This window comes from Chanos chanos, chromosome 4, assembly GCF_902362185.1.
Source record: "Chanos chanos chromosome 4, fChaCha1.1, whole genome shotgun sequence".
NCBI lineage: Eukaryota > Metazoa > Chordata > Actinopteri > Gonorynchiformes > Chanidae > Chanos > Chanos chanos.
In genome coordinates, this window is record NC_044498.1 from 11,526,718 (window position 1) to 11,553,378 (window position 26,661).

The window sequence follows — 26,661 nt, forward strand, 5'->3', positions numbered from 1 at the left end:
GAGAGAAGCAATTTATATTGCAGATAAAATATGGTCATTGCAGAAAATTGATTAAAGGTTTTAATGAAATGGATTTATTTGAATTTTTTTAGCTTTGTATTAAAACACATTATAAATTGCTTTCAGTCTAACTTTAAGCTCAGTGGTTTTGAATTAAGAAGTGGTTCTCATCATTGCACATCATAATCAGTTTATCTCCGAGGCTAATCTGACAGATATGACCAATTAAGTGTACTTAAGCAAAGGTTAAGCTCTTTGTACAAAACTTAAAGGTATTTAATCTTCAGTTCTAATATGGTACACACTGAAAGTCAGTGTACTGAAACCTCTGTCATCCCCTCCCTCAATGCCACCAGACTTTGCCTGAGAATGAGTTAGATTTCTTGTGATAATATGATGAACCTTCTGGGCTTGACTGTCAGTGTTTTAACATGAATGCTGTTGTTCATATTCAAATAGGTAAAAAAAAAAATACATATTATGTGCTTAATTAATGTCATGATCCATCATGCATCTTATTCTTCACAAATGTACTAATCAGAAACTCTGTTTCAAACTCCTTGAAGATGAGTCATGACTGACTCATTCTTTTACATTTTAAATTTAAAATGATTGTCAGTTACATCAGTCAAGTTTGTTTCAGGTCTCAGCGGTGGTTTTACAAGCCCCCTCAAGGTCAGGCTTGTGTTTAACTGATTTATGGGTGATGTTTCGAATTCTGAATTTAGAAATCCCTCCGCAAGCATACTTGGTGCTAGCAATGACATTTTAGACCCATGAAGAGCATAGAGACGAAGTAGCAGCCAATCTCTATGGAAAGAAACCATGGTCACATACAGCAGAATATAACATATTACAGTAGCCCTGCGAGGTGTTAAAGTGTCTCAATCAAATATGTCTCCTCCAGATCCTGAGTCTGCGATCTGCAGATTTTAATAATGAAGAAAATATATTTCATTGATCATGTTAATCCGATTATGTACTTGATCCCTTCCCCACTCCCATACAAGACAATTAAATTTTATTGAAATACTGTGCTTCATTTGTATGAATAGGCATGGTTTTGTTTGTCTTATAGTATGTGTGATAATCTGATGGGAGTTTTAAAGGAAATGTTGCATGTGCACCCACACATTAGTGGCAATTTATCAACATAATGTCTTGATTCTTGCATTTCTAGTACCATCAAGTACAAGCAGTCTCCAAAGTAAACTCAACCAGCTGTTTTTAAGTTTTCTCTCTTTTACTTAAAATACAGTTTCTGTTGCCAGTTGTGGCTACCGTTTCAGGATGTTAGTTACAGCTGAGATGGAGGAAGATACAGTCAAGGATAAGGACAAATAAATAGAACCACACTCCACCCAGGGACAGGATAGGCAAGGAAAGAAAAACAAAAGCCATGGATCCGATTTATAAATCTAAAAATTTTAGTGTCATTTTTCATGGGTATCTCACAGCCAAAGGCTTAACCCATAACTTCTGTTTATGTTAGATGTCCTCTTGTTCCATGTATTTTCATGTCCAGCGTGCGGTTACTCACTGGGATTTCTGTTCTTGGTTATGCTAGTCTCTGGATTTCCTTTGCCTTCTATATGGACAGTAGCCCAGAATTTCTCTTGCTGCTCCATACTCTCACTGAAGATGAGATCCAGATCCAATGGTGTTCACTGGCTTTTCAGGAAGACTGTCTGTTAGGTTGGGCAAAACGGGCGATGCAGCAGCACTGTCCATTCACTATCCATACACAGAAAACCTAAAACACAAGAATATGTATATTAAGAATTAAGAAGCAGCATGCACAGATATTACACAGGTAGCAGTGTATAAATACGTAACAAAAAACGAACGTGTATTTTCAAGGGACGTAACTGTCTTATGCAACATGTACCCACATGATCACAGCTCTGATGGCTACGTTTGAGACTCTGCCTCTTGGTCTATTGGTGTTGCCTGGCGAATGCCTTTGACTGACAGATACATCTCCTCCTCTGGGTCATAGTAGTAAAATTTTCTTAGGTAGCTGATCAGTGGTCTACGGAAGGGAAGACATAATGCCATTAATTTTGACTGCACTTCTTCCTGTATTGTAAAATCTTAATAATACACTTTAAAGTACATTAACCTTTAGCATAATAAGAATACAAATCATAAACAGAGAAATTACACAATGCTGTTTTGTGCAATGTTTTTGGAAATATGAGTCATCATTGTACATTCATTTCCCATGAAATTTCCCATTTGCAGTTATGACAGATTCAGACTGACTCAACATAGCATCTCCAAAGATCTTAGAGAAGTACTGGATGAAACAGTTTCTGCATGTTTTTATCCCCACAAATTTGAGTATAACTCCCCAATGCATTCGTTTTTTTTTTTTACTCTAATTGGGCTGCAAAGTGGTAAGACAGCGAGAGTTGTAAACAATGGCTGCAGTTACTTGGGCAGAGGGAGTTCCTGGATGTGATCGATCCGGACGAGTTGTCGGATACAGAAACGACACAGATGCTGGAGAGACTTCACATTGCTGAAACGGGACACTGGATACAACAGCTGTACCGGGGTTGGTGGAAGCCCTGAGACACAAAGATCGGACTTTAAATCATTGTGTTTTGTTATCCTTCACCTTTGATCAGTCCTAGATAACGCTAAAGATAGTATTAAACAGAATAATCTCTATTCATAGCTTAATCAGTGCGTTTTCACAATATCACAAAATACACGTTCAGGAAAAACTGCGTGAAATCTGTTGCGTGTTTATTTCACTTGTTACCAGGCACGCGTGAACGCAGGAAGTAGAGGAATTTCCCATTCTTAGAATGCATTATGGCACGCTCAATAAACTCAACCACAGAATGACAGCGGTCTTCAAACTTCGGATGGCACCATAAACTGAAAGTTCCTATAAACAGAATGAGAGGAGGATCACTGAGAGAAATGTTAAACGCAAAAAAGTTGTTTCTTATGCGTATGTACCCCTGCCTTATGCATTGTAGTACCTGTGCACATCTGTATCTTTGTAAATGGTATGTTTACCTCTATAGTGCTCCATGCGTGTGTGGTGGGTGACCCCTTGAGAGCGGAAGCTCAGGCTGAGGATGTAGCGCGGGTCTGAGCTGTCCCGCACTAGGAACGAACCATCAGGTTTCCCCTTCAGCTTCATCTCTGCATCCTCCCAATTCATGGGACCCCAGTACCAGCCACACTGCAAAAATACACAACGACACACACGCACACATACATACATACACACACACACACACATATAAACACACACAGACGTTTTAGTTTAGTTTAGTCACCAACATTAATGACACGATGCTCCAATAGAACCGTTTACTTCAGTCTGCCAAAGCATTTTGTTTGTGTAGACTTCACACATTAGGTTAGAAGACTTATGGCTGATATTGGTTGATAAGACTAGGATAAGCTCCTTTTTTTTTTTTTTCATCTGCTGTAGACATGTTTTAATTTCACTCTCACCCGCTCTAGCTCTCTCAGACTGGCAGTGAAGCTGCTGGCATCGGGTCCCCTAAGAGGGCAGACGATTGGAGGTGGAGCCACTCTGGAGGGAGCAGGAGTATCCATCTGAGAAGAGGTGGAATGCGGAAGTGCCCGGAAAAAAGCATCTGAAACACAGACACAGACTTAAAGTATGTGCCAGCAATGTATGTGTATCTCTTCTTCACAGCAGAAGTCATTATTCTGTCTGAATACTGAATTATCTCTGAATTTCTTTTGAGACAATTCTCACAGCTGGTGCGCATAGCTACACTTTACAAAAATATTTGGTTGTAATAATTTGAATATTGCCCCAAGGACGCAGTTTGATGAAAATGTATGTTCTGTTTTTTTTCCCTCCATAGATTTTGATTGTTTTATACTTTTTAGCCGTTTTCCCTTTTTAATCTGCATGCCCCCCCCCCTCTCGTTTTAAATCCATGTTCTGCCCCTAAAATAAATTGTAACGATTTTATTTCCCTCAAACAACAGCTTTCATGCCGATAACCTCTTAATGGGATCCCTCAACCCCTTAACAACTTTATGTGTATTCAGGCTAGAAAGCCTGCAGTGAAGGGAAGAGTACTAGTATACTAGAATACTACATTATGGTTAAAAAATCTGAAATGCACTATAGTACTGTACAGAAAGCGCTGAATCCCAAACGAAAACTGTAAGTGTAATAACACAAGGTGTATTGAATGATTTGAAAAACTAAGAATCCTGTGGGCACTATCTGACATTAACAAATTGTTACAATATGATAAGGTGTTGAAACTGGTTTGGTTGACCAGATAAGAAACATTCCAAGGAACTCGTGAGGAGGCAGTCATTTAACAGCGAGAATAACCACACGGTCTTCTCTGTTTTTAACAACGAGTCCTATCATTCAGCTCTGATTTTAACCGAACTTTTACAGCACCACCATCATTTTTTGATGAGGATAATGTCGTTTGGATTTGAAACACTCATCAAGATGCTTCAGATTTTAAGTTGCCCTTCTCCAGAATGATTTAAAAAAATACTGCATCTCATACAGCTCATATCTCATAAAAACGTTAAAAAGGGGGGGGGGGCAGTAAAACCCACTGGAGTACATGCATACAACCATAAAGCCCTCTGATCTCTGCATTAACTGTCTCCTTTGTCAGGAAAAGGGAGGTCATAACAAATTCAGCATAATGGAAGTCTATAAGGACGCATCGAACAATATTAAATAGTTTGCTACTTCACACAAAACCAATACTCTACCACGAATTTTGAAACAAACAACAACTTAAGTTTAATACCCAGTGAACTGAATTTGTAAAACACCAATCCTTAGTGCAGTCTCCCTCACACTGAATGACACCAGTGATGAACAAAACTAAAAAGCAAACCACTAAACCTGTGAAAGCCTTACAGAATCTAGGTAACACATGAAAAGGGAGTGTCATTACACAGCATTCGCCATTTCATATAAGGAATCTGAGTAATGGTTCTATTTGGTGTTTGATGGGGACAGAAGAAATGTAACGCAGTTCGGGGAAAAAGAGAGGGTAAGACTTAAGTTAGTCTCTGAACCAAAACCGCATCTTCAAACACCAACAATCTGGTTTCACCTCCATTTTCACCTGAGCAAAAGTCTTACCATTGAGGCTGAGACTGTGCTGGATGGTGGTATGGAGGGGAGGAGGAGGAGGAAGAGGCAGGGGGAGAGACTGCAGGGATGCCCCCATAACACTCACTAGGAAAGGCCCAGGCTGTGGCCCTCCTATATCATCTGGAACAGAGTAGGAGGGCAAAGGATCAGAGCCAGGAGCATAACACGAAGGAGAAGCTGGTGATACGTGAGGCCATGGAGCCAAGGGGAGCAAACAGAACGACTGATTTTGCTTAATCAACTGAAATCGCGGATCCTGGCGAAATGCAAACGTCTTTGAGAATTTTAGAACGTCTGTCTTTTCCGGCAAAAAACCTTTGTCGTAGCTTCAAAGGGGAATGTCTTGATCCACAATTCTGCTCAAACACAAATTCAAGCTGAACACATGTCAAAACCTCAACACATGTCAAAATGGTTTTAAAAAATCTTGGGATTATTTTGCAATAAAACTATGTCTTTAAACATCACGATTACTGACAAGCTAAAAAATTATTTATATCTATTATATTTGGTATTGTTCTGAACATTACGTGACCAGGAGGCAATGATGATTCAATATATCTCTACCTAAACTAAGCATAAAAAAATCAAATAAGACAATAAAAGAAGCATCGTACAACAGATGCTAAATCTCTTCAATTTCTTGACATAACCAATCCATGTATTGCATCTGTCCTATAATCCTCTCACCATATAAAGACACAAAATGAACAGTAAGACTGAGACAGAGACAGACGGCAATCTAATCTTCTGAAGCATGATACAATTTGTTCTACCCTTTAAAACGAGCACCTAGATAAGGATAAAAACAGCAGAATATAGTATATACTAATGTTTACAAGCTATTAAATGTCAACATGTACTGTGTGGGCTGGCTGAGTTCAACAGCAATAGAGGGAACAACTAGAGACCAGAAGGAAAAACATTAAAATGAACATTATCAGTCTCTACAGGTCGGGTTTGCGGCATTCAGAAATAAGCGTTGATAGAACATAAAACCACAGATAAAATATAAGTGCCCATATTCAAGTTAAGATTGCTCTCTCTATCGCTGCTAAAAAAACTACCATATATTTATACAACATCATTTTCAATCACAAACCGCTGGACCAAAGCATAATGTGTTTCTCTCATAATGTACGGCTGGTCACACTGAACTTTATCATTATACAAGAGCAATCCAGTCTACCATCATTCCTGAGCTCAAATCATTATGAGCGCAAATTTGAATAAGTGAGCCGCTCAAGTGTTGAGTCAAAGTTACATAAACTTAAGTGCTGTTTTATACAGGGCATTTTAGTTATAGCTCGGCGAACCGCGCCTATTATTTACAACATCTATGGCGTATGCTTTGACCTGTGTAATATGGTATATCAAAATAATGCACTAGAAAGAAATGGAAAAAGTGGATGAGTCACACTCAATGGGACAAATAAATTTAGTGTGTACGTGCGTGCGTGTGTGTATGTGACTGTGAGCGAGAGAGAAAGAGAGAGAGAGGGAGAGAGAGAAGCAGAGAGAGAAAGAAAAAAATAAAAGTAGAATGGTTGAAGATAGAGAACTGATAGAAAGTTCAAGAGTTAGAGAGACTGACTGATACTGACCAAGTATGCATGTGTGTTTGTGCATGTCCATGCACATGCATGTGTTTGTGCGAGAAAGAGAGTGATAAGAGCGAAAGAAGCAGATAGAGAGGAACTGACAGACAGAAAATAAAAGTGAGAGATCAAAAGAAAGAGGCAGAGAAAATACCCAGCAGGCTGAGACTCCGGCGTGGCGGTGGCGGTGGAGTAGGTGGATGAGAAGAGTTTCTTCCTCTCTGGGAAATGTCCACATCCACCAAGGACACAGTCTCTCCTAAAGCAAGAAGTCAAAGGGAAGATAAAGTACCATGAAATATATACGGAATACTATTACTAATGATAATTAATTCTGCTAAAGTACAAGTACATCTTAGAACAAATTTCCAGCCTGTTTTAAAATCTGCCGTGAGCAAAGCTGCTCTTATTTCTCTTTTAACAACAAAAAACTTTCTCTAGTGTTCAAATGAAGTTTACAGTATGTTTATGGCCCTTTGGTAATAATTTGGGTTTCACAGTTTGTTATGTGCTATATCGTGTTGTGCTCTGTGGCTATTCTGTATGCACAGGGCTACATAAACTGCTTTGTAAGCTTTTTAATTGTATTTCTATAGTCTTGCACAGATAGCCCTAATGGCTGTGGTTTATCCTACCTGCTCTAACAATTGGTCTCTTACCTGTGAATGCTGGAGCAAGAGAAGCAGCAGAGAAGGCACTTTGGGCCCTTGTTAGTCCAGGTTGGCTGAGGTAAGACAAAGATATATCAAACAATGGTTATTTTGTTGTAATTTCAAATGGGATGCATCATATTATTTCAGAATACTTCCATTAATCTAACAGTTATTTTTAAGTGATATTTCAATTTACCTGCCCAGGTCTGGTTCGCCACCACTTGCACCATACATGTCCATTAAACTCCCAGCAGAAGAAATTGAAAATGTTACTGAGGGTCTCTTCTCTAGATGGCTATTAGAGCCACTACAGCTCTTAGTTCTGAAAAGTTTACTCAGGCGAATTTTAAGAGAGCCCTTTCTGGACTTCCCTGGCACTTTCAGCGTCTTTTCACCTCCTCCAGGGTGCACTGACATACGAGACGAACTGTCACTTTTGTCAGCGCGTGTCTTCGGGGTCGACGTTTGGCTTGAGCAAGGTGTATCTTGGCTGGATCCGACAATAGACTCTCCGGATGGTGACGGCACCTTGGGTGTGTGTATTTCTGCAGGGTCCTCATGCGGCCCGGGGTTTAGAGAGTCTCGTAACAAACAGCACAGTTGCGTTTCGCGGCAGGATGGCGAGCAAAGTCGTCCGGCCATGCCCACCGCTTGCCCAGTCAATACCGAAGGAAAACAGCTGAGTCCAAATGCACCTGACATCTTATCCACTAAGTCTTTCTTTCCCGCTAGGATGCACGATCGTCCCCTGTCCTGAATCTCCGAGTCATTTGTTTGGCAAGTATTTGTACTCAGGCCAGTCACCTCCTCCGTCCCAAGCCCTTCCAGCACCAGCAATGCGTCGCTAGTCTCAGTCGGGTCCTCTCCTTGTCCAATTCCAGCAGCTCCCGGACCCAATACTCTCTGACAGGAGCAGTGTGGCAGTTCACCATCCTTTAGCGAAAGCTCTGAAACATCAGCGACACCCAGTTCCCCGAATTTCTGAGCAAGATCAAACACAGGCCCGTCAGGGAGCTGGGGATCTATCGGTGCTGCTGTGCAACCCCACTGGGATTCGACAACAGCTATAGGGTTGATTTTGTCCCCAACTGGAGGCCAGTCAGGTTTATCAGTGATCAAGCGATGCCGGTAGCACAGTTCGGCGCTGTTAGTTTGCGAAGCAGCCGCAGACAATTTGATCTGAGGGTGCAAAGCCCAGCTACGATTCTGTTGAGCATCCACACCGCCAAGCGGATTATTGTTGATGCCACTCGACCCGGGTGCGCTGGCTGAGATTTGTTCCTTTTGAGCCCATGGCTGATGTAGATCCTCCAAATTATTTTCGGAGAGTCCACTGGCCTCTCTCGTTATATTCCGAAATACTAGAAGCTGGGGCCGCATGTTTCCTCTGTGAGCGAAGTCACAATTATGGGCCTCGGTAGAATTAAGGGAAGGAGGCGGAAAAGACACCGAGGGTCTAGTCGCCATCACTCCCGTGTCAGGTGCCTCACTACCGCTGGGTTGCGATGCTTTGTTCATTGGTGACAAGTGTCGTGCAAGCCCAGTCGTTTCATTCTGTGCACAATCGAAGGTACGTTTGATATTTCCATGACCTAAGACCTCCTGTCCGAAACTAGCCGATACTCCACTGCGCGACGACAAATTCCCATTCTCCTCGTCCAAGCGGTCATCCTCGGCCGCTGAGACCAGTCGCATCAAGACAAAATCGGGAGACATATCTTGTGCGTTGTTCATTATTAGTCCTCAAAACACTGAAGGAATTAAACAATATCGGCGTCTCACATCGCTACAGTCACAAGATATCGGTTGTCTAGCACATAATGGGAGAGTAATCCGCTTGGTATAGGAAACCCACACACTGTCCACCATCAGACAATTACAAAATGAACTCTTTCAAACGTTTTCCCACCATTGCACCCGAGCACCTGTTAATTCACCTAGGTTATTTAAATATAATAACGTCATGTAATCTGTGGACAAACGAGCAGCACTTATAGGGTCATAGATAATACCTCATTCAACGGAATTTCTTGCGCGTCTGTGGTCACATTACTGTCTCTACGGCATACAGCGAGGCCCCACCCGCTTGCTCACTTCCGCAAATGCGATGTATTTCGTGTTTGTTATCTCTCCGAACCGTCCACTAGGCTATACGTTGCCCCCTGTAGTGACAATCATCATGTATAAATCATGTAAACTCAGTGGACTGTGCAGTCCGCTCTCACCCTCATTACAGTTTCCCATTCATGTAAGGCAAAGGGCAAGACGACTAGTTTTCATATTTTTTAATATTGGCGAGCTTTTTTATATTTTGTGGGGAGATATTTTATATGTCTTTACCCAAGTTAGCTTTTAATTAACACACGGTGTGTGTGTATTCAATCCAAATTAGCGTGTAAAAAGAACTATAGAGCTACTGGTAAAGGTACAGAACTTCTGCTAATGAAGAGTGAAGTAGGATGTGTCATCTTATTGCCAAATCACATAATTTTCACAATTACGTTTGTGATGAAAGATTACGCCACATTATTGGGCTAAACGACGACCAGTTTATCTGGATCTTCGAAACATAAGTTCTGGCTTGTGGACCAGGGTGCTCTTCGATTCTTTTTTATTTGTTTGTTTTATCTGTATGTATGTGGTCCTCTCTGCTCAGTGATACCACTAAATTCTCACTGGCTTTGAAGAAAGCTCTGCATTTTCGGTGTTTTACCAGACGATGTCGCTGCGCATGAATAAGTAGTGGCAAATGTTTAAGCCCTTCAATAAGCGTAAATGTATAACTTTTTCCCCATCTGAAACTGGACTGTTATTCCGATATTTGGACAGTAAGCTTTGGCATCAGCTTTACACCTGAAATGCCTCTTACACAGGGCATGCGATAAGCAACTTGTTATATTGTTGTTTCATGCGAACTTCAGTAAGATAGACGGCGCTGCTCTTTTTTTAACGGCAACGTCATTTTGAAAAGCCGAGACCCACTAGGTTCCCCTTTTTCAAATGTTTGTATCTTCATATGGACATTTGGTCCAGACGATATCAGAAGAACCTAAACCACACACACATACACACAATGTTCCAAGCTGCTGCAGCTCATCTGCTGTTCTGTGATCTTGGGTGGGGGTGGGAGCCCACAGGAATGGATGCTGAATTCTCAGAGCCCTGTTGCCATGGCACCAAAACAAGGACTCGCCTGCATCAGTCAGAATGAGTTGCCTGATCCTTCTCTTCTCTTCTCTTCTCTTCTCTTCTCTTCTCTTCTCTTCTCTTCTCTTCTCTTCTCTTCTCTTCTCTTCTCTTCCTCTGTCTCACTGAAATTCTCTTGTTTCTTCATATACAAAAACTATCAATTAAAAAACAAATTCAGATACTGCAGCGGTTTCTCTATTTGCCAACCTTATTTAAGAGTAAGGATCAAGTAGCTACTTAGGTTTTTAATGGTAAACATATGCCAATACATTTTCTCACACATATATGTGTGTATTTATGTGTTTATAAACACTTGCACACATGAGATACAGACCATAAAAAGAGTCCCCTTCAAACCTATACGGCAGTGGTCCATTAATCCCGAAAGCAGTGAAATTCTGATGTATGCCCGGACAGAGACGGATTATCGCTCATTCTATCCACTCGTCCATCATCCTATCCACTCTACCACAGACACACACTCACACACTCACTAACACACACACACACACACATACACACACACACCCTTAACAGATGTGCCACTTTCATTTTCACATGAGCATCTCAAAGCGAAAGAAATACAGAGAGAGAGAGACAGAGAGAGAGAGAGAGAGAGGGCCAGGGGGATGCTTTACAGAGGAGCTGCAGAGGGAGCAAGTAGGTAAGCCGATATCAGTAAAAAGGGAGAGAGAGAGAAAGAGAGAGAGAGAGAAACAGGAGTAGTCCTCGTTTTCACATTTCTGCCACTCCTCCTCTGTTGCGATCTCTTTATCATATCAGCCACAGGCTGCCTAAACTTTCAGTTGCTCCTGTCACCCTTGTTGTCACGGTAGCATTTGAGTCATAGACGCTGCAGCTGCGTAATCTCTGATGCCTTTATCCTCCACTCTCAGAAGGACAGTCAGAAGCTCGTCGCCGTGGGAAACCAATTGGCAGACCGTAAGGGAGGTACGCTGAAGCTCCAATATTGTAAGCTTTTTCTCTGATGCCTCATATAGGAGGAAAGTGCTGCTTGTTTGTGTGAATGAGAGACAGAGAGAGAGAGAGAGAGAGAGAGAGAGAGAGACTGAAAACAATAGGCACCGAGGCAGTAACAGAACACTGCAGCTCCACTTTCAGATACCACGGACACCTGCTGCTGCCCCTCCGTATGTATGATTGATCTGGGTGAGAAGGGAAGTGGAACAAGGGATCAGAGAGGAGGAGAGAACACTCTGCCCGGGATGTGAGGGGATGGTATGGTTCTTCTTCAGAGGGATATACAGAAAGCGCTTGGAGAAGAGAAGGTGAAAGTGAGCTTTGCTCCTTAGTGAGGATTCCCTATAAGGATGGGCTCATGTGCAACAGTGCTGCTACTGTTGCTACTGCCACGTCTACTTCCAGCTCAAATTAGCCTTGTCTCACAAACTGGTGGCTCCTCCAGTTTTCCCACTTTCACTAGTATTCCCACAGTCTCGAATGAGGGCAGCCCGACACCTGACAACCCTCCATCCAGCCTGCAAACCTCCAGTGTGGCTCCCAGCCCTGAGGAAGAAGAGGAGCAGAAGGAGGAGGACTGGGCAGCAGCAGTTGAGAGCTACCTGTTTACCAGCAACATCTCCATCCTGGCATCGACCGCCTGCAGTCGGGCGTTCAGTTTACCTCCCCAGCGTGGGACTTTGCCCCGAGACTTGATCCCCCTCCTTCGACCAGCCACAGCAGCGCTGACCAACACAGCCAACTTCCTCAACCTGATTTTCCAGGCCAGTGAGTTGAGAGAGACCAGCGTGCGTGAGGACTTGGAGTGGTACCACGCGCTGGTCCGGGCTATGCTCGAAGGAGACCGGCCGGACCTGGTGCGGCGTGCGCTGCTGACCTTTGACGCTGACCCCACGGCTTCTCAGCCTCAGCTTGTGCTGCGTGCTTCCAGGAGTTCCACCCAAGACATCCTCCTACAGGACCTGACCTCCGCTTGGGAGACCTTACATCCACCTCCACCTGCCCCCGACCAGAGCTGGTTCAGCGCTCTCAAATTCAGCCCGGTGCATCTCCCTGCCCTGTCTAAACGTGTCCTGCTGAATGACCTCAGCACCCTAGAGACACCCAAGTGGGCACGTGGTGACAGCTTTGTGACCAATAGCAGTGGAGTGCGATGGGCAGATTCACCTTTCTTGGAGTGCGAAGAAGGGCGTTTTCTGCCCGGCTGGCTGCTGACCCTGTCTGTGCCCTTTTATGGCCTCAAGCCTGACCTCAGCCCTGAGTTCAGGTCAGATATTGCTTCTTCTTACATTTTGGAAAAAATCAGTGTATTAGATGAAGGCTGCTATAGTTTAAACCAAGCAAGATAATAGCAAATCATGCTATTTAAAAATAATGCACGTATAAGATGATGGGTTGAAAAAATAATGTGAAGGTTTTTAAATCCTTAAGGACTTTTATATACCGGTATAAATATAAGCACTTGGGAAAAAAAACCCTCTATTTACTCTGTTTCTAAATAGAGTAAACTGAGTCTTTGAGAGTGGAACATCAAAAATATTTGTTCATACCATGTGAATAGTATGTTTGGTTTTGTAATGTTACAATTTGTTTGAAAGTAAAAAATTTAAATGATGAAAAAACTAAATTTATTCGTTGTAGAATGCTGCACATCAGTCAGTTAAAGTGCTGTAGTGTTTCTGCCCAGACACTGGTATGCTATAATTCAAATTTAGAACCAAGAAAAGAAAATGTTGTTCTGTTCCCTCAGTGCCATGCATACTCAGAAACCTTGTAAATTCCAGTATGTGCTAATTAGGGAATTTAATGAAATTATAATTATATTTTTGGTTTTGTGGGTTTTTTTTTTTAAGGTTTATGTCTCTTTGTATTTCTATCTGGCTTTATTTATTTGCTTGTTTTTCCTGTTGCTCTGTCTTTTTATGGCAGGGGTGTAATCCGAGTGGATGTGAATATCCAAGGCTTTGACGTTGACCAGTGTGCTACAGGGGAATTCTGGTTTGCTGACACCCACCAGTGCAACCGTACCAGCATGGTGGTGAGTTAAGAGTTTTTAAAAAAAAAAAAATCTGGAAATGATGTGAAAAGTTTTCAGGCGGTAGTGAGGAGGAGGGGATTACAAGATGGATATTAATCTGAAATTTCTGCTTCTCCTCCTCCAGCAGTGGTAATTTCTCAGTTGCTTTTTAGGGACTCTGATTTAATAGCAGGGAGCACTGATCTCAGGTATGGGAACTGGTCTAAGGACTGTCAAATACACTGTGCTAGAGCGTTAAGGCTCCATCTGTTGAAGGACAGTCTTGTATTTGATGATTTCTGTTGGGAATGCTGGCACTGTTGTTAGGTGCCTGTTGACTTTTTTTGGGGGGGGGGCTCAGCTTGAGAGGGATCAGTCGGCGTGATTCAGTAGTTGTCTCGTTGGGGAATGGAAAGTCGTCATCCTGATTTTTGAGCTTCAGGATACTAAAATTCAGTTTTTTACTGTTTGTGTCTAAATGTTGACTGGCAGATAGATAAAAGTAAAGAAAATGAGAGCTTGTTTCTGAGAGAGATCAGGTGTGTGCGTGTGTTGAGAAATGACCCAGAGATTTTATTCACAGAAAATGAGCCCTAAAGGAAAACAGTCATGTTCTCGTTGCATCTCTCAATGAAAAACTGAATGAATGACTCAGTGTGACCTCATGAATATGATAATTATTCCTTAGCTTGGCTATACATATGTCACTATGTATTCAGATCCGGAAGCACAGGTTTCTGGGTGTTTTAAAACAACGCATAAATGTTTAGGGTCACTCATTAAATAATGACTCATTTATGCGGAATATACAGTGAAGGTATGAATGATTCATAACACATACCAGTAACAGCTGGTTGTTAATTTATGATAGTATCTATTCAGTGCCATTTCACACTACAATGTGGTTTGACAGTAATACATTGACACACAAGCTATGCTAATTCTGGTACAACACTTCAGCATTATAATTTATCAGTTTTTTCAAATGTTCTTGATAAATTTAAATCCCCCTGGCAGTAAAATGATATCAGTTTTAAGATGACAGTTTGCTGTAGTTAATCAGTATCTTCATAAACATGAATACATCATATTTTTTACAATATGCACTATTAACAAAAAAGTGTAACTTATGGTGTGACCTTTTATTCATTGTTCAAATGCAGTCGTTAACTGTCAAGTTGAGGACTTGAATATATTAAAAAAGGCATATGGTAAAATTAGTTAATCGACACTTAACGTAAAGAATTACTCATTTTATAACTAAGGAGACAAATGAATGAAAGATAGAAGTTATCAGTTCTGAATGAGGGAGTGAATGGCCTTTCACCAGTCATCCACTGTTTCTATGTTATAGTTATGAGTTCACAAACCCCTTTGAATTCCAAACCCCTGGGGACATTAATGTTCCCTTATGTCTTAACAGATCACATAGAAAATGAGAGAAATTAAATTATGAGAATTTGTAGACGCCACTGTATCAGAAACTGATTTTATCAAACATGAGATACTGGATAGTTTTGTCTTATCAGTGCAGGAAATTCTAGCATGGAAAATAATTTAAAGTTGAGTTGGATTTTTCGATTTGAATTTGAACTTTGGTCACTATTATGTCGGACTCTGGTTGCTGTTTTTTTTTAGAACAGCCAAAAAATAAGAAAGAGTTATGGCATTAGAAATATGAAGTAGTCTGAATCTGAACTGGCTTCTCCATATTCACTTCCCAGAGCTATTCTAGCCATTAACCTCACATCATTTTATTGTTCATGATACAGCTCCACCTCTCTCTCATTTTCTATTTCTCACACACACACAAACACACACACACACAAACACACACACACACACACACACACACACACACACACACACACACACGCGCGCGCTGAAACATCACGCTCTCCATCCCAATCCTCTCTCTGTCTCCCAGACCTTCTATTTAAAGCGGTGTGGGCACTGTGGCAGAGGGATGATCTGGCGGATTTAGATGCTAATCCTGAGATGGTGACATCTTCCCCTGTGCACTGTTCATCTGGCAGTATGAGAGAAGTCGCTAACGAACAGTCCCAAAATTCACTCAGCCATCCCAAACCAGCCCCCTCTATATCCCTGGTCTGAGAGAGCTAGCACACTGTAGTAAGACACTATGGAGAAAACTGCAAGGAAAATTCTGAGATTCATTGCTGTTGTTAGAGCACTTTGCAATTCATTAATTTAAATGATTTTAATTGTGTTAAATACAGTGACTGGTGTAGTATTACACCACCTTTGTTTAAACATCAGGATAATATTTGTATATGCAGCTTGTCGGTGGAGTTTTGTCGATTGTGGTGTTGTAACGTACCTTACCTGGGATTTTCAGGGGAGTGTTTTCAGTATATATATATATTTTTTGATCACGCTGTTTAGAGGGTGTCATGAAAATTCCTATAATTACATCCCACACATGAACATACTGAACACTCCTGAGGGGGATCTAGACTCTAGTGTCAAAGTAAATAGTAACTGTGAACATTAGTCGAGTACTCGCGTCTAAACTTCTGGAGAATCATCCCATCTTAAAGGCTGAACTTTATTTCACCCCATAGTTTATGGACTCGATGATAATATTTGTACAGTTTTTGTTCAAAATACCATTTAAGAGAAGGGGGATGCCGTGAAGAGATTCTTATTCCTCTTTCCTAGATATGCCCATATAAGTGTAAAATGAGGCGTATGAGGCAGAGACACATATACGGAACAAAGACTAAACCATTGCCATTCTCTTGTCTGTGTGTGTGTGTGTGTGTGTGTGTGTGTATGTGTGTGTGTGTGTGTGTGTGTGTGTTGTGTTTGTGTGGGATTTCCTAACGCAGAAAAATGGAGAGATAAAGCTCTTTCAATAGAGGCATTACTCTTCCATTTACGTTTTAGCTTAGATTAACTCGTGGCCCGTCTGATGGTAGGGTCAGAAGACTCGGGCTGATCACTGATGGCAGTCAATTCATGTAATTAAAGGTCTGTATGGAGAGCACACACACAGGCACAGGCACACACACACAGGCAGGCAGGCAGGCAGGCAGGATCTGGTATTCAGTTGTCTAGTTTCAGGCTTATTCAATTACATTGGAGCCGTCTATGCTTTTTGTTAATGCCAAAACACATATACTAGATATTGGTAGCAAAGGAGAAGAAAAATTTCATCAAGGCCCATTTAATTCCTACATGGGGCCGTGTGCCATATGTATCAGTGTCTTGTCAACTCTGACGAGACTTCTCTAAATAATACTGTTGAACTGATTTCTCTATTTTATATGAGCCTAAAAGCCAAGTGGACCGGTCTACTACTGTGATGACTCAGAAAATGAGTTCTCCTGCTCTGTCCTGACAGAGCACTCAGAGGGTCAAGTTTGGCTGTTATATGGGTGTTGGGGTATTGGATTGTTTAATTTTGTGCCATTTGTGACGGGCCAGGGTGGGTTGCCATCTATTTTCCCATAGGCAAATGAGTCACAGACCATTAAGTAGCTTGTCAGCTCATGCATTAAAACAAAGACTTTTAGAGGACTTTGGACTGCTGAAAGAGAGAGAGAGAGAGAGAGAGAGAGAGAGAGAGTGAGAGAAAGACTGCTTTCTCAGGCTGGCGATATGTCATTGGACTGCTTTGAGATGAGGCATTTTATTTGTGCGTTTAGATTATGACCAAATAAATTACCCATCTCACCTATTCTCGGACAGTTATGGTGGTATAACAAGAGCAGCATTATCAATGCAAAACTGTTTTTTCACTCTTTCTCTTCACCTTCAGTGTGAGCCAATCCCCAGACAGGGCTTTCGACTGGGACAATACTGCTGTCGCTGTAAAGAGGGATTCTACAGCCCAACACCAGTCAATAATGGAAAAGGTTAGAATGTCAACATTTTCAGTGGAAAATTGGCTTTTCCATTGAAACCAGTTGAACACTGATAAAAGGTTTTGTTTAATGTTACTTCACCAGGCTCACAATATTTTGGGTAAATAGGTATAAATGTTGCCCACTGTTCAATTTATTAAGTCTTATTTGAGCACAAAGTTCATTCTATGACTACCTTACACGTGAAAAATTTTGTATTTCGCTTTTAGAAACTGAGCACATGTACTCTGACATTGTTTGACTTACACACATGAATGAACTACAAAAAAATTATGCATTAAAAAAGAAAAACCCTGTTAGTCTTACTGGAATTCTCAGAATGTGTCTGAACTGTTTCTATCGCAGGGCAAGCTGGTTCCAACGGCAGCCGAGCCTGTTACCCTGAGCTGCCTGTGTGCCTGCCGTGTTGGCCAGGCTGTGACCGCTGCGATGACGGTTCCCCCTGTTGGGTGCAGGAGGACTGGTTCTTAAGAGCGGCGGTGCTAGCCATTCAAGCTGTCTTCATGATCTTGGTGCTGGTCAGCATGCTGATGGCTTATCAACACCGCAGGACTAAGGTGAGAGCTCTCTTCCCTCGCTCGCATTTAAATCCAATTCAGATTAAAAACTCATTAGCCAAAAAGACCAGAGTGAATTTGAATTGATTATGTAACTGGTTGATGCATTAAAATAAATGTTGATTACAGCAAACTACTATAAAGTTAAATAAGTCCAGTCTGCTGTTAGTGTCTCCCAGATTCAGTGAATTTTAAGTCTACAGTTAGTTTGCATATGAATCAGTCTTTATTGGAAACACACTCATTATGTCATTTGGAAGTGGCTTCAGTTTTGAAAGGTCCAAGAGGTCTCCAGCCGCAGGTACTGTTTTGAGCACTATGTAACCACCCTAACCTAAATATCTTCAAAAGTACACTCTTTACCATTATGTCTACAAACATTATATCTCTTCACATTATCAGTGAATCCTATAACTGTCCCTCCTTATTTAACAATCCAACTAAAATTAGAACATTAAGCATTTTTTCTCTACTCCCCTGCAATTCCATGAAGGGAATAGAAGACTTTAATTCATGCTTGTATGTATAATTATGTCATTCCTTGTAACATTATCAAACCTAGTCAGAGAGAGGCTTGGATAAGTGCATGTTATTTCATAACCCTGATGTAAATATCTGCATCTCAGTAAAGCGTTTGCATTAATCTGAGCTCCAACCATCCTCTTGCTGCCATTACAGTGTTTTTATAATGACCTAGTTGCTACATATATCATGAGGACTTATAGGTCCCTAATCTGCTGAGCTCCGTATACAGTTCAGAAAGAGTTGATTGTGATACAAACAGAGAAACAGAGAAAAATATGCTAAAATTGATTTATTTATTTTCAAAAAATCATTAACTCTCGGACTATTGTTTACAAGGCTTGAGTTTTTATCATACATTTTGGTGTTGCGTTTAGACTGTGTAAGGTTTGGTTCTTGTGCCCATTGATTATCATGGATTATTCAATGAAATTTATGTGGATCAGTCATACCATCAGAGAGAAAGTAAACATAAGGTTGCTTGACACTATATCTGTTTTCTGCTTCGTGCTCTAGTCGTGTAAAACTAGATTTCTCTGAGATAATCTTGTCTTCTCCCATCTCCATCTCTCTTCTTCCTACCCTCCACCTCTTCCCTGTCCTCTTTTCACGCTATGTCCATCTCTCTCTTTTAGAGAATACGTGCATCGGGTCTGCTATTGCTTGAGATGATTCTTTTTGGCTCTCTGCTTCTCTACTTCCCGGTGAGTACCAGATTAAAACCTTTTTTCAGATTACCAAACAGCATTTGGGATTATATCATAATGGGTGCAAAGGACTGGTGGGGGTTTGGACACAGAGATGAATTGTATAATCTAAAATTATTCAATCCTACCTTTGGCTATTGATCACAATCCATCAGTCACTGAGTTAATCAACTGTACAAGCCACTGAAAAAATGTTTGTGCTCAGGGCAATATACTGATGCATGTTCTTCTTAGCATTTTAGAGGATGTTTCAGCAAAATTACATTTTATCCTACTTCATTGCTTTTTACGCGGTTTAATTGTGCAAAAGTCTTTGACAGACGGTAAATGTCCAAAACCTGCAGCACCATAATTTCCTGTAACAGTATTTACATGTCAGATGAGACATTGGAAGATGGCAAAGGAACAGTGATATACCTGTCTGTCCCCATTCTCAATCTGAGAAATGTCTATTGAGTTGAACAGGCACAGAGATGATAGATTGGCACACTGTCATTGGAAAAAGACCCAGGGGCCACAATGGTCACAGAGACAGACATTTAATCTATGTACACACACACACGCACACACACACACACACACACACACAACACACACACACACACACACACACACACACACACACACACACACACACACACACACACACACACACACACAGTCTCTTGGTGATATTATCAAATGAACCATCAGAAATGCATTACCTATAATGACATAAATTTGATGCATCTAACCGAAGACACATATGCTTATTGAGACATACATTTGAATAAAACTACATTAGGAATTTCATCACAATTAGAACTACTGCTAATGTCACTTGTACACTCACTGTGGTTCAAGACTGGGTGAAATTCAGAAACCCCCAGTGTTTAGTGACATTCCATACCAATAGCCATTAAATTGTCTTACATATGGTTGTATAAATTACCCAGATATGGCATATATCAAATATAGAACAATAGCTGATCATGTCATTTGACCTCTCATCCAGTGTCTCTATCACACCTCAGGTCTTCATCCTGTATTTCAAGCCCAGCACTTTCCGCTGCATCCTGTTACGATGGGTTCGACTGCTGGGTTTTGCTATCGTGTACGGCACAGTGACTCTGAAGCTATACCGGTCTGTAAAGCTTTTTCACCCTGTGAAGCCCTTCACCTCTGTTGCACTTTAGAGAATCAGAGGAACAATAGAGTATGGATTAAAATGAGTCAGAGACTCTGATCGTTAAAACAAAAGACCACAGTCAGGAAACAAAGTTCCAGTTTTGTTAATTATCTGCTAGTGTATTATACTGATTTATTAATCAGTTGAGCAGATTTGGTTTTGTCTAAATGATCAACAAACAATTCACTATTTTAAACATAGACTTGCTGTGCCTTTACCTTTCACTTTAGAGAGAGTTCACCTAAAGGCCGTGTTAATTCAACCAGAATGGCTCTGTCTGCATTCTTGAGTACCGGGGAGGAGGGGTCAAATAAATAAATATATACGTAATAAACAGAGCATAAAACATAAGCGGCCAAAGATTCTTTTATACACTCGCTCTAATCTTAGTGATCACTTTCCAAAGGATCTTGACAGTGTCACCCTGTCTTTGACTCTGCTACATTCTGTATTTTTGCTTGTGCTTTTCTGTAGTGTTGAAGCTGTTTCTCTGTGAGTGCTTGAGTTAATTTGTCTCAATGCTTTCTTAAAGGGTGCTAAAGGTTTTCCTGTCACGTACTGCCCAGAGAGTACCCTACATGTCCAGCACTAGTTTGCTAAGGATGTTGGGGGTGATGGTGCTGACTGTTAGTTGGTTCTTGTGTGCGTGGACCTTTGGAGTTCTTCAGAACCGTGACCGTAATGTTCCTGTTCTAATCACTTCAACCACTTCAGATGGACAAGGATTCAACGTGTGTGACCTCGATCGGTGGGACTATATGATGGCTGTGGGTGAGGAAATTTATGTGTTTACTAACTAGTATCATTACATGTAGCCCTTAAGGAAATTATCTATATGATAGATCACTTTGGTTGGCAGATCATGACCAGCTTGGTTAAGGGGCTGCTAGCGTATCTGATCAAGAGGTCAGATAAAAAAAAAAAAAGCAATAAACAGAAACACCCACAGATTAAGAGAATCAGAGACTAAACAGTTATAGTTATTTGGTGGTTTTAGAGAAGTGGAGACTATTTGATTGTGTTTAGACTGTACACAGAATTAAAGAAGCAGTGTAGCATGGATGTCCTGCATCAGTAATCAAGTTTTAAGTATTACGTCATCTCTTCGTTTTGTGTCACTGATCAAGCCCAGTCACGTTATTGAACATCATATTCATTATCAGAGAAACAAGGGTTGTGTGAAATCTGCTCTCTGTGATTGTCTTGATCGTAGTCTAGAATTGTAAGACAGCAGAGGCAAAAAAGAAGTACCAAAAGACAGAATAGGGAACTGTCCTGCTGAGCTCAGTTCTGTCTACCTTTATCCATCTCTCTCTCTCTCTCTCTCTCTCCTCTTTTCCCTGTCCAGCGGAGCTGCTGTTCTTGTGCTGGGGTAGTTCTCTATGCAACGCTGTAAAGACGGTACCCTCTGCTTTTCATGAGCCACGATACATGGGCATTGCCATCCACAATGAACTGCTACTATCCTCCATCTTCCATCTCCTCAGGTAAGGATCAAAGCCGTCCCTTGCTAACAAGCGTTATGGTGAGCTTACGTGTCAACCGTAAGATGTCAGTGATTAAAGCTTGGACATATAATATATATGAACATTTTCTGTACTGTGGTGCCATTTAAAAATTAAGCTAAAAATTAAGTGTAATGTGTATCATTTTTGTGAAAGATGTTAAAGAAAAAAAATCTTCTATTTGAATTTTTTTTTTTTTAAATTTCTTTTGTTCTGCAAACTTTGTTGAAAAGAGGTGCTTTTGTCACTTGCGTCCCTCCACACCTGAATTCTTTGCCCGTATAAAATGCTGATCATTACTTGCAGATTTGTCAGACCATCTCTGCATCCTGATTGGATGCTCTTGCTGTTCTTCACCCACACACATGTTACAATCACTGTAACCCTTGGCCTACTCTTTGTTCCCAAGGTACTCACTCTCATTTATCTACCATTTTGGTGATCCAAGCATTGAATCATTCCAAAATTCATTAGTAAGCTCAGATACCTTTCTTTTAATATATATATATATTTTTTTTTTCTTGTTACACTTACAGCTCAGATTAATGTTATATGTCATCTATATGAAGATAGTTCTGCGTACCTGCCATAAAAGCTGACTAATGGAGAACTTTGATTTAATTTTGTGTGTGCTTGCAATTCTCCACTGTAGTTCCTCCACACGTCACGTCCAGTTCAAGAGGTGATAGCAAAAGAGGTGTACGAGGACGAGGTGGACCTGCGACGCTCATGCTCTTACCTGAACAGTAGCTTCAACTCTGCCTGGAGTGATCACAGTCTGGATCCTGATGACATCAGGGTAAACTCATTAGCCCCTCCGGAGTCATACTAGTGCTCCCTCAATAAGTCCCCTCTGTTGCTGTATTGCAGACATTATATTTGTCTGCAATGTAAAGCTAAAAAAGGAGCATTTATAAACCCTTAAATAACAAGTAATATTCCAATGCAGATAAAAAATGAAAATGTGTTGTCCGAATTTGAATCTGAGGATACTGATCAACTCTGAAGAAAACAGATATCATTACTGAAAGCACAAAACTTTAACTAAAGGCCCCATAAGAAAAAGTGCAACTATCAATAAATCAAATATAAATATAAACGGTTTCTTATAAAAGCAAGATTTCATGGCATTTACATGACTGTTTTAAACATAATGATAACTATTGCTATAACCATTTTCATAAACACCATTTTTCTTCTGATAACAGTACTTGGTGGAATAAATGTTGCATGACGTGTTTTCTGCTTGCATCCTGTTCTCCCTTTCCCTTGACCCACTTGTACATCTGACCCTCTTCACCCACTTGTCCTACAAACTTACAACAACCAACAATCCATTCATACCTTTCATCCAATATTCTCTGTTTTAACCCCTCCCCCCTCCCTTGGCACCAGGATGAGCTGAAGAAATTATATTCTCAGTTGGAGGTCCACAAAACCAAGAGAATGACAAACAGCAACCCTCATCTGCCGAAGAAGCGAAGTTCTTGTCTTGGGTTGGGTCGATCCATCATAAAACGAATAACTGACTTCCCTGAGAGCCTGAGTCGCCAGTGCAGTCGTGAGGACAAAGATGGTATCCGCTCAAGGACCCAATCTGGATCCTATAACAAATCACTGGAAACTACTGCCTCTTTCAATCTCAAGAATGAAACAATAAAACAGCCCTCTCCCATTCTTCGCAAATCCTGCAGTTCCCACGACTGTGCCCCACAGAGGCATTCCTCACTGCTCAATTCTTCAAAGAGGAGTACAGTTGATAAGAGGGCTTCCCAATACTCTGATGCTGAGTCCATTGACACAACACCTCTTGTCTGTAAGTCAGCCAGTGCTCACAACCTTACGGTCGACACAAACCTTCTACAGCCTGAACCTAGCAGGTTTCAAAAGTCGCTGAGTGTCATAGAGAGTCACAGAGGACAGTATTACTTGTCTCCTAGTAGGAGCATGGAGGACACACCTTTTGCTGACAAAGCAAGATCTGGGGTGACTGGGCCGCCAAAACAGGACATCCCTATAAATGAGCAAATAACAAAAGCCCTTCAATCTGAGTCATTTGACAAAGCTGAAGTGTGTCCTTGGGAGGTAGAGGAAGAGCAGACTGGAGGCAAAAACCAGAAACATGTTACCTATTCACTTTCACAGCAAGAGGACCCCAAGCAAGAGGACCCCAAACAAGAGGACACCAAACAAGATGACCCCAAACAAAAAGCTTTATTGTATGTTTGCCCATGGGAATGTGTACCTCCTCCTGCTCCTGCCGCTGCAGAAGGTGGAGATGGAACTGATGGAGATGTAGATGCCTCAAGGCCACAGGCTCCTACCTCTGCTAGTGCTCCAGTCTCACCTTGTGCCGACTTTACAATGCAGAGGGATCTTAGAGTCTTCTCCTTCCGTTCTGCCACTCAACGTCTCCTCACAGCAAAGGCTCTGTCAGTATCTGGAAGAAGCAGCAGCAAGGACAAATCTATCTATCTAGTTAATACTAAAGAAAAGAAAGATGAACAACCCCATGAAAAAGTATTACTCTCTGCTTCATCAGTGAAACTGACACCAAATTTAGGAAAGAGGACACCACAGAACCAGAGAAGAAGCATGACTACAGTGGGAACAAAACCTTGCCTTGTGAAGCAAGCAGCTATTAGGCTATCATCTGTTGAGTCTTCGGAGAGAAGCCCTAAAAGAGATGATAGCATTCAAGCTCAAGTCTGCCCCTGGGAATCAGAGGAAGTTCAACTGGAAGCCAAGAAACAGAACCTCAGTGAGAATGTAATTTCAAGGCAAAATAGCTCCACAAAAGATAAGAGAGGATTGTCTGTTACAATTAGTACAGATAGCACCAAAGCATATGGGTACCTCAGTAAGCCTTCTTTGTCTGTTGCCCAAGCGGAGGTGTGTCCGTGGGATGTCGCAACTCCAATGACTCCAAAGCAACAGAGGCAGCAAAGTGTTTTAGTTGATGTATGCCCCTGGGAAGTGGAGGGAGTAGAGCAAACTAAGAGTGCACACAATGACATTTGTCCATGGGAGACAGAAAAACAAGACAGCGTAAAGGCTGAAGTGTGTCCATGGGACATGCCAGACTGTGGCACTTCTCAACTTAAACAAGATTCCAAAACACCAACAGAGCATATAAAACCATCTGAAAGAGTGATTTATGTGAACACAGGTAGAGGAGGGTCTGAAACAACTGAGAAAAGCCCAAAGCGACAAGAGACCATTCATGCTAACGTATGCCCATGGGAAGCTCAAGAAGCTCTAAAGCAACAGGAAAGTGGTCGCACTAATGTATGCCCATGGGAATCAGAAGAGACTTCAAGTGCTGTCGATAAAGAATCAAGCGAAAGTACTGAAATAATGAGAGCAACAACTGCACTTTTACGCAAAATGTCTAAACAGATTACAATCACTGCAGAAGCATGTCCATGGGATTTCCCTCAATCTATACCACCTGTGACAGAAATCAGCTCTAAGGAAGCAGAAGATACAAAGCCATCTCAGAAAAAGGATGCCACTGTAGGACTATCTACTCAAGGGTCCATAACCAAGAAAGCAAACATTTGTCCATGGGAAACAGAAGAGCCTGAAAAGGCAAATAGCCAAGACAAAACACAAGACAGTGTTAGTCATGGCAGCCCAGTCCGCTCAACCAAGAAACTAGATAGTGTTTGCGTGGATGTATGTCCTTGGGAAACAGAGCTGCCAGAAAAGTTCAAAAGGCTACAAAGTGTCAAAGCAGATATTTGTCCATGGGAAACAAATGAGCCTGAAAAAGTAACCCAAAGACAAGAAAGCATTAGATCAGATGTTTGTCCCTGGGAAACTGAACAACCAGACAAATCAACAGAGAAACAACACAGCAGTCTTTCTGATTTATCTGAAACGGCTGAACAGAAAAAGTCAAATCAGAAACAAGATAGTGCTCGTGTGGACGTCTGTCCCTGGGAAAGTGATGAGCCAAAAGGAGCAATCCAGAAACAGGAAAGTGTCCGTGCTGATGTTTGTCCGTGGGAAACTGAGCAGCCAGAAAAATCACCTCATAAACAAGAAAGCACACGGGCAGGTGTTTGTCCATGGGAAACTGATGAGGCAAATGTATCAAAAGGGCAGGACAGTGCTCGTGCAGATGTTTGTCCATGGGAATCTGAACAGCCAAAAAAATCAGTTCATGAACAAGGAAGTGTCAAATCAAACATTTGTCCTGGAGAAGGAGGTGAGCAAAAAACAACTGAGAAACAAGACAGCTCACATGCAGAGTCCGAGGGGCCAAGTATGTCAAAAAGACAAGACAGTGTAAGAACAAACGTTTGCCCTTGGGAAACTGACACTGAAACAGCAACAAAAACAGAAGACAGTCACTGTACCGAAATCAGTGAGATGGAGAGAACAACAAATACAGAAGAAATGGAGAAACCTTCTGACAGCAGTGAACATACGGTAGAGGCTGAAAAAGCAAACCTGCCCCTCGCACGACGTGATGCACTGTGTCCTTGGGACATGGAAGGGAACAGATCAATGTCACTAACAGAGCAGGATGGCACAGACGTATTCACATGGGAGGAAACCATACCTGAGGAGGAAGATGATGCTGAGACTGCAGCAGAGGCCTTTATCTTCCCACCTGACATTTAGGACACTGGAGCCTCTAGGGCCTTGGGTTGGTTTCCGAAAACTGTATGATTATAACGACACCGAGGAGAGACTGAGGACAAGAGAGATTGCTAATGGTAGGAA

At 41.5% G+C, this 26,661-nt stretch overlaps 2 protein-coding genes across 2 annotated transcripts; one reads left to right on the forward strand and one right to left on the reverse strand.

The window, feature by feature from the left end:
* Positions 1 to 1,911: 1,911 nt before the first annotated feature.
* socs7 (suppressor of cytokine signaling 7) lies at positions 1,912 to 9,125 on the reverse strand. The gene is made up of 9 exons (XM_030772696.1): positions 7,588 to 9,125; positions 7,398 to 7,462; positions 6,893 to 6,997; positions 5,129 to 5,260; positions 3,481 to 3,626; positions 3,034 to 3,202; positions 2,771 to 2,899; positions 2,438 to 2,573; positions 1,912 to 2,032 (listed from the first exon to the last, which is right to left on the reverse strand). The coding sequence occupies exons 1-9, from the start codon at positions 9,123 to 9,125 to the stop codon at positions 1,912 to 1,914; spliced, it is 2,541 nt and encodes an 846-aa protein (XP_030628556.1).
* Positions 9,126 to 11,911: 2,786 nt separating this feature from the next.
* On the forward strand, positions 11,912 to 26,559 carry gpr179 (G protein-coupled receptor 179). Its single transcript, XM_030772060.1, has 11 exons — positions 11,912 to 12,828; positions 13,491 to 13,599; positions 17,363 to 17,459; positions 17,814 to 18,025; positions 19,183 to 19,251; positions 20,268 to 20,377; positions 20,955 to 21,193; positions 21,771 to 21,909; positions 22,234 to 22,336; positions 22,580 to 22,726; positions 23,323 to 26,559. The coding sequence occupies exons 1-11, from the start codon at positions 11,912 to 11,914 to the stop codon at positions 26,557 to 26,559; spliced, it is 5,379 nt and encodes a 1,792-aa protein (XP_030627920.1).
* The last annotated feature ends 102 nt before the right edge of the window (positions 26,560 to 26,661 follow it).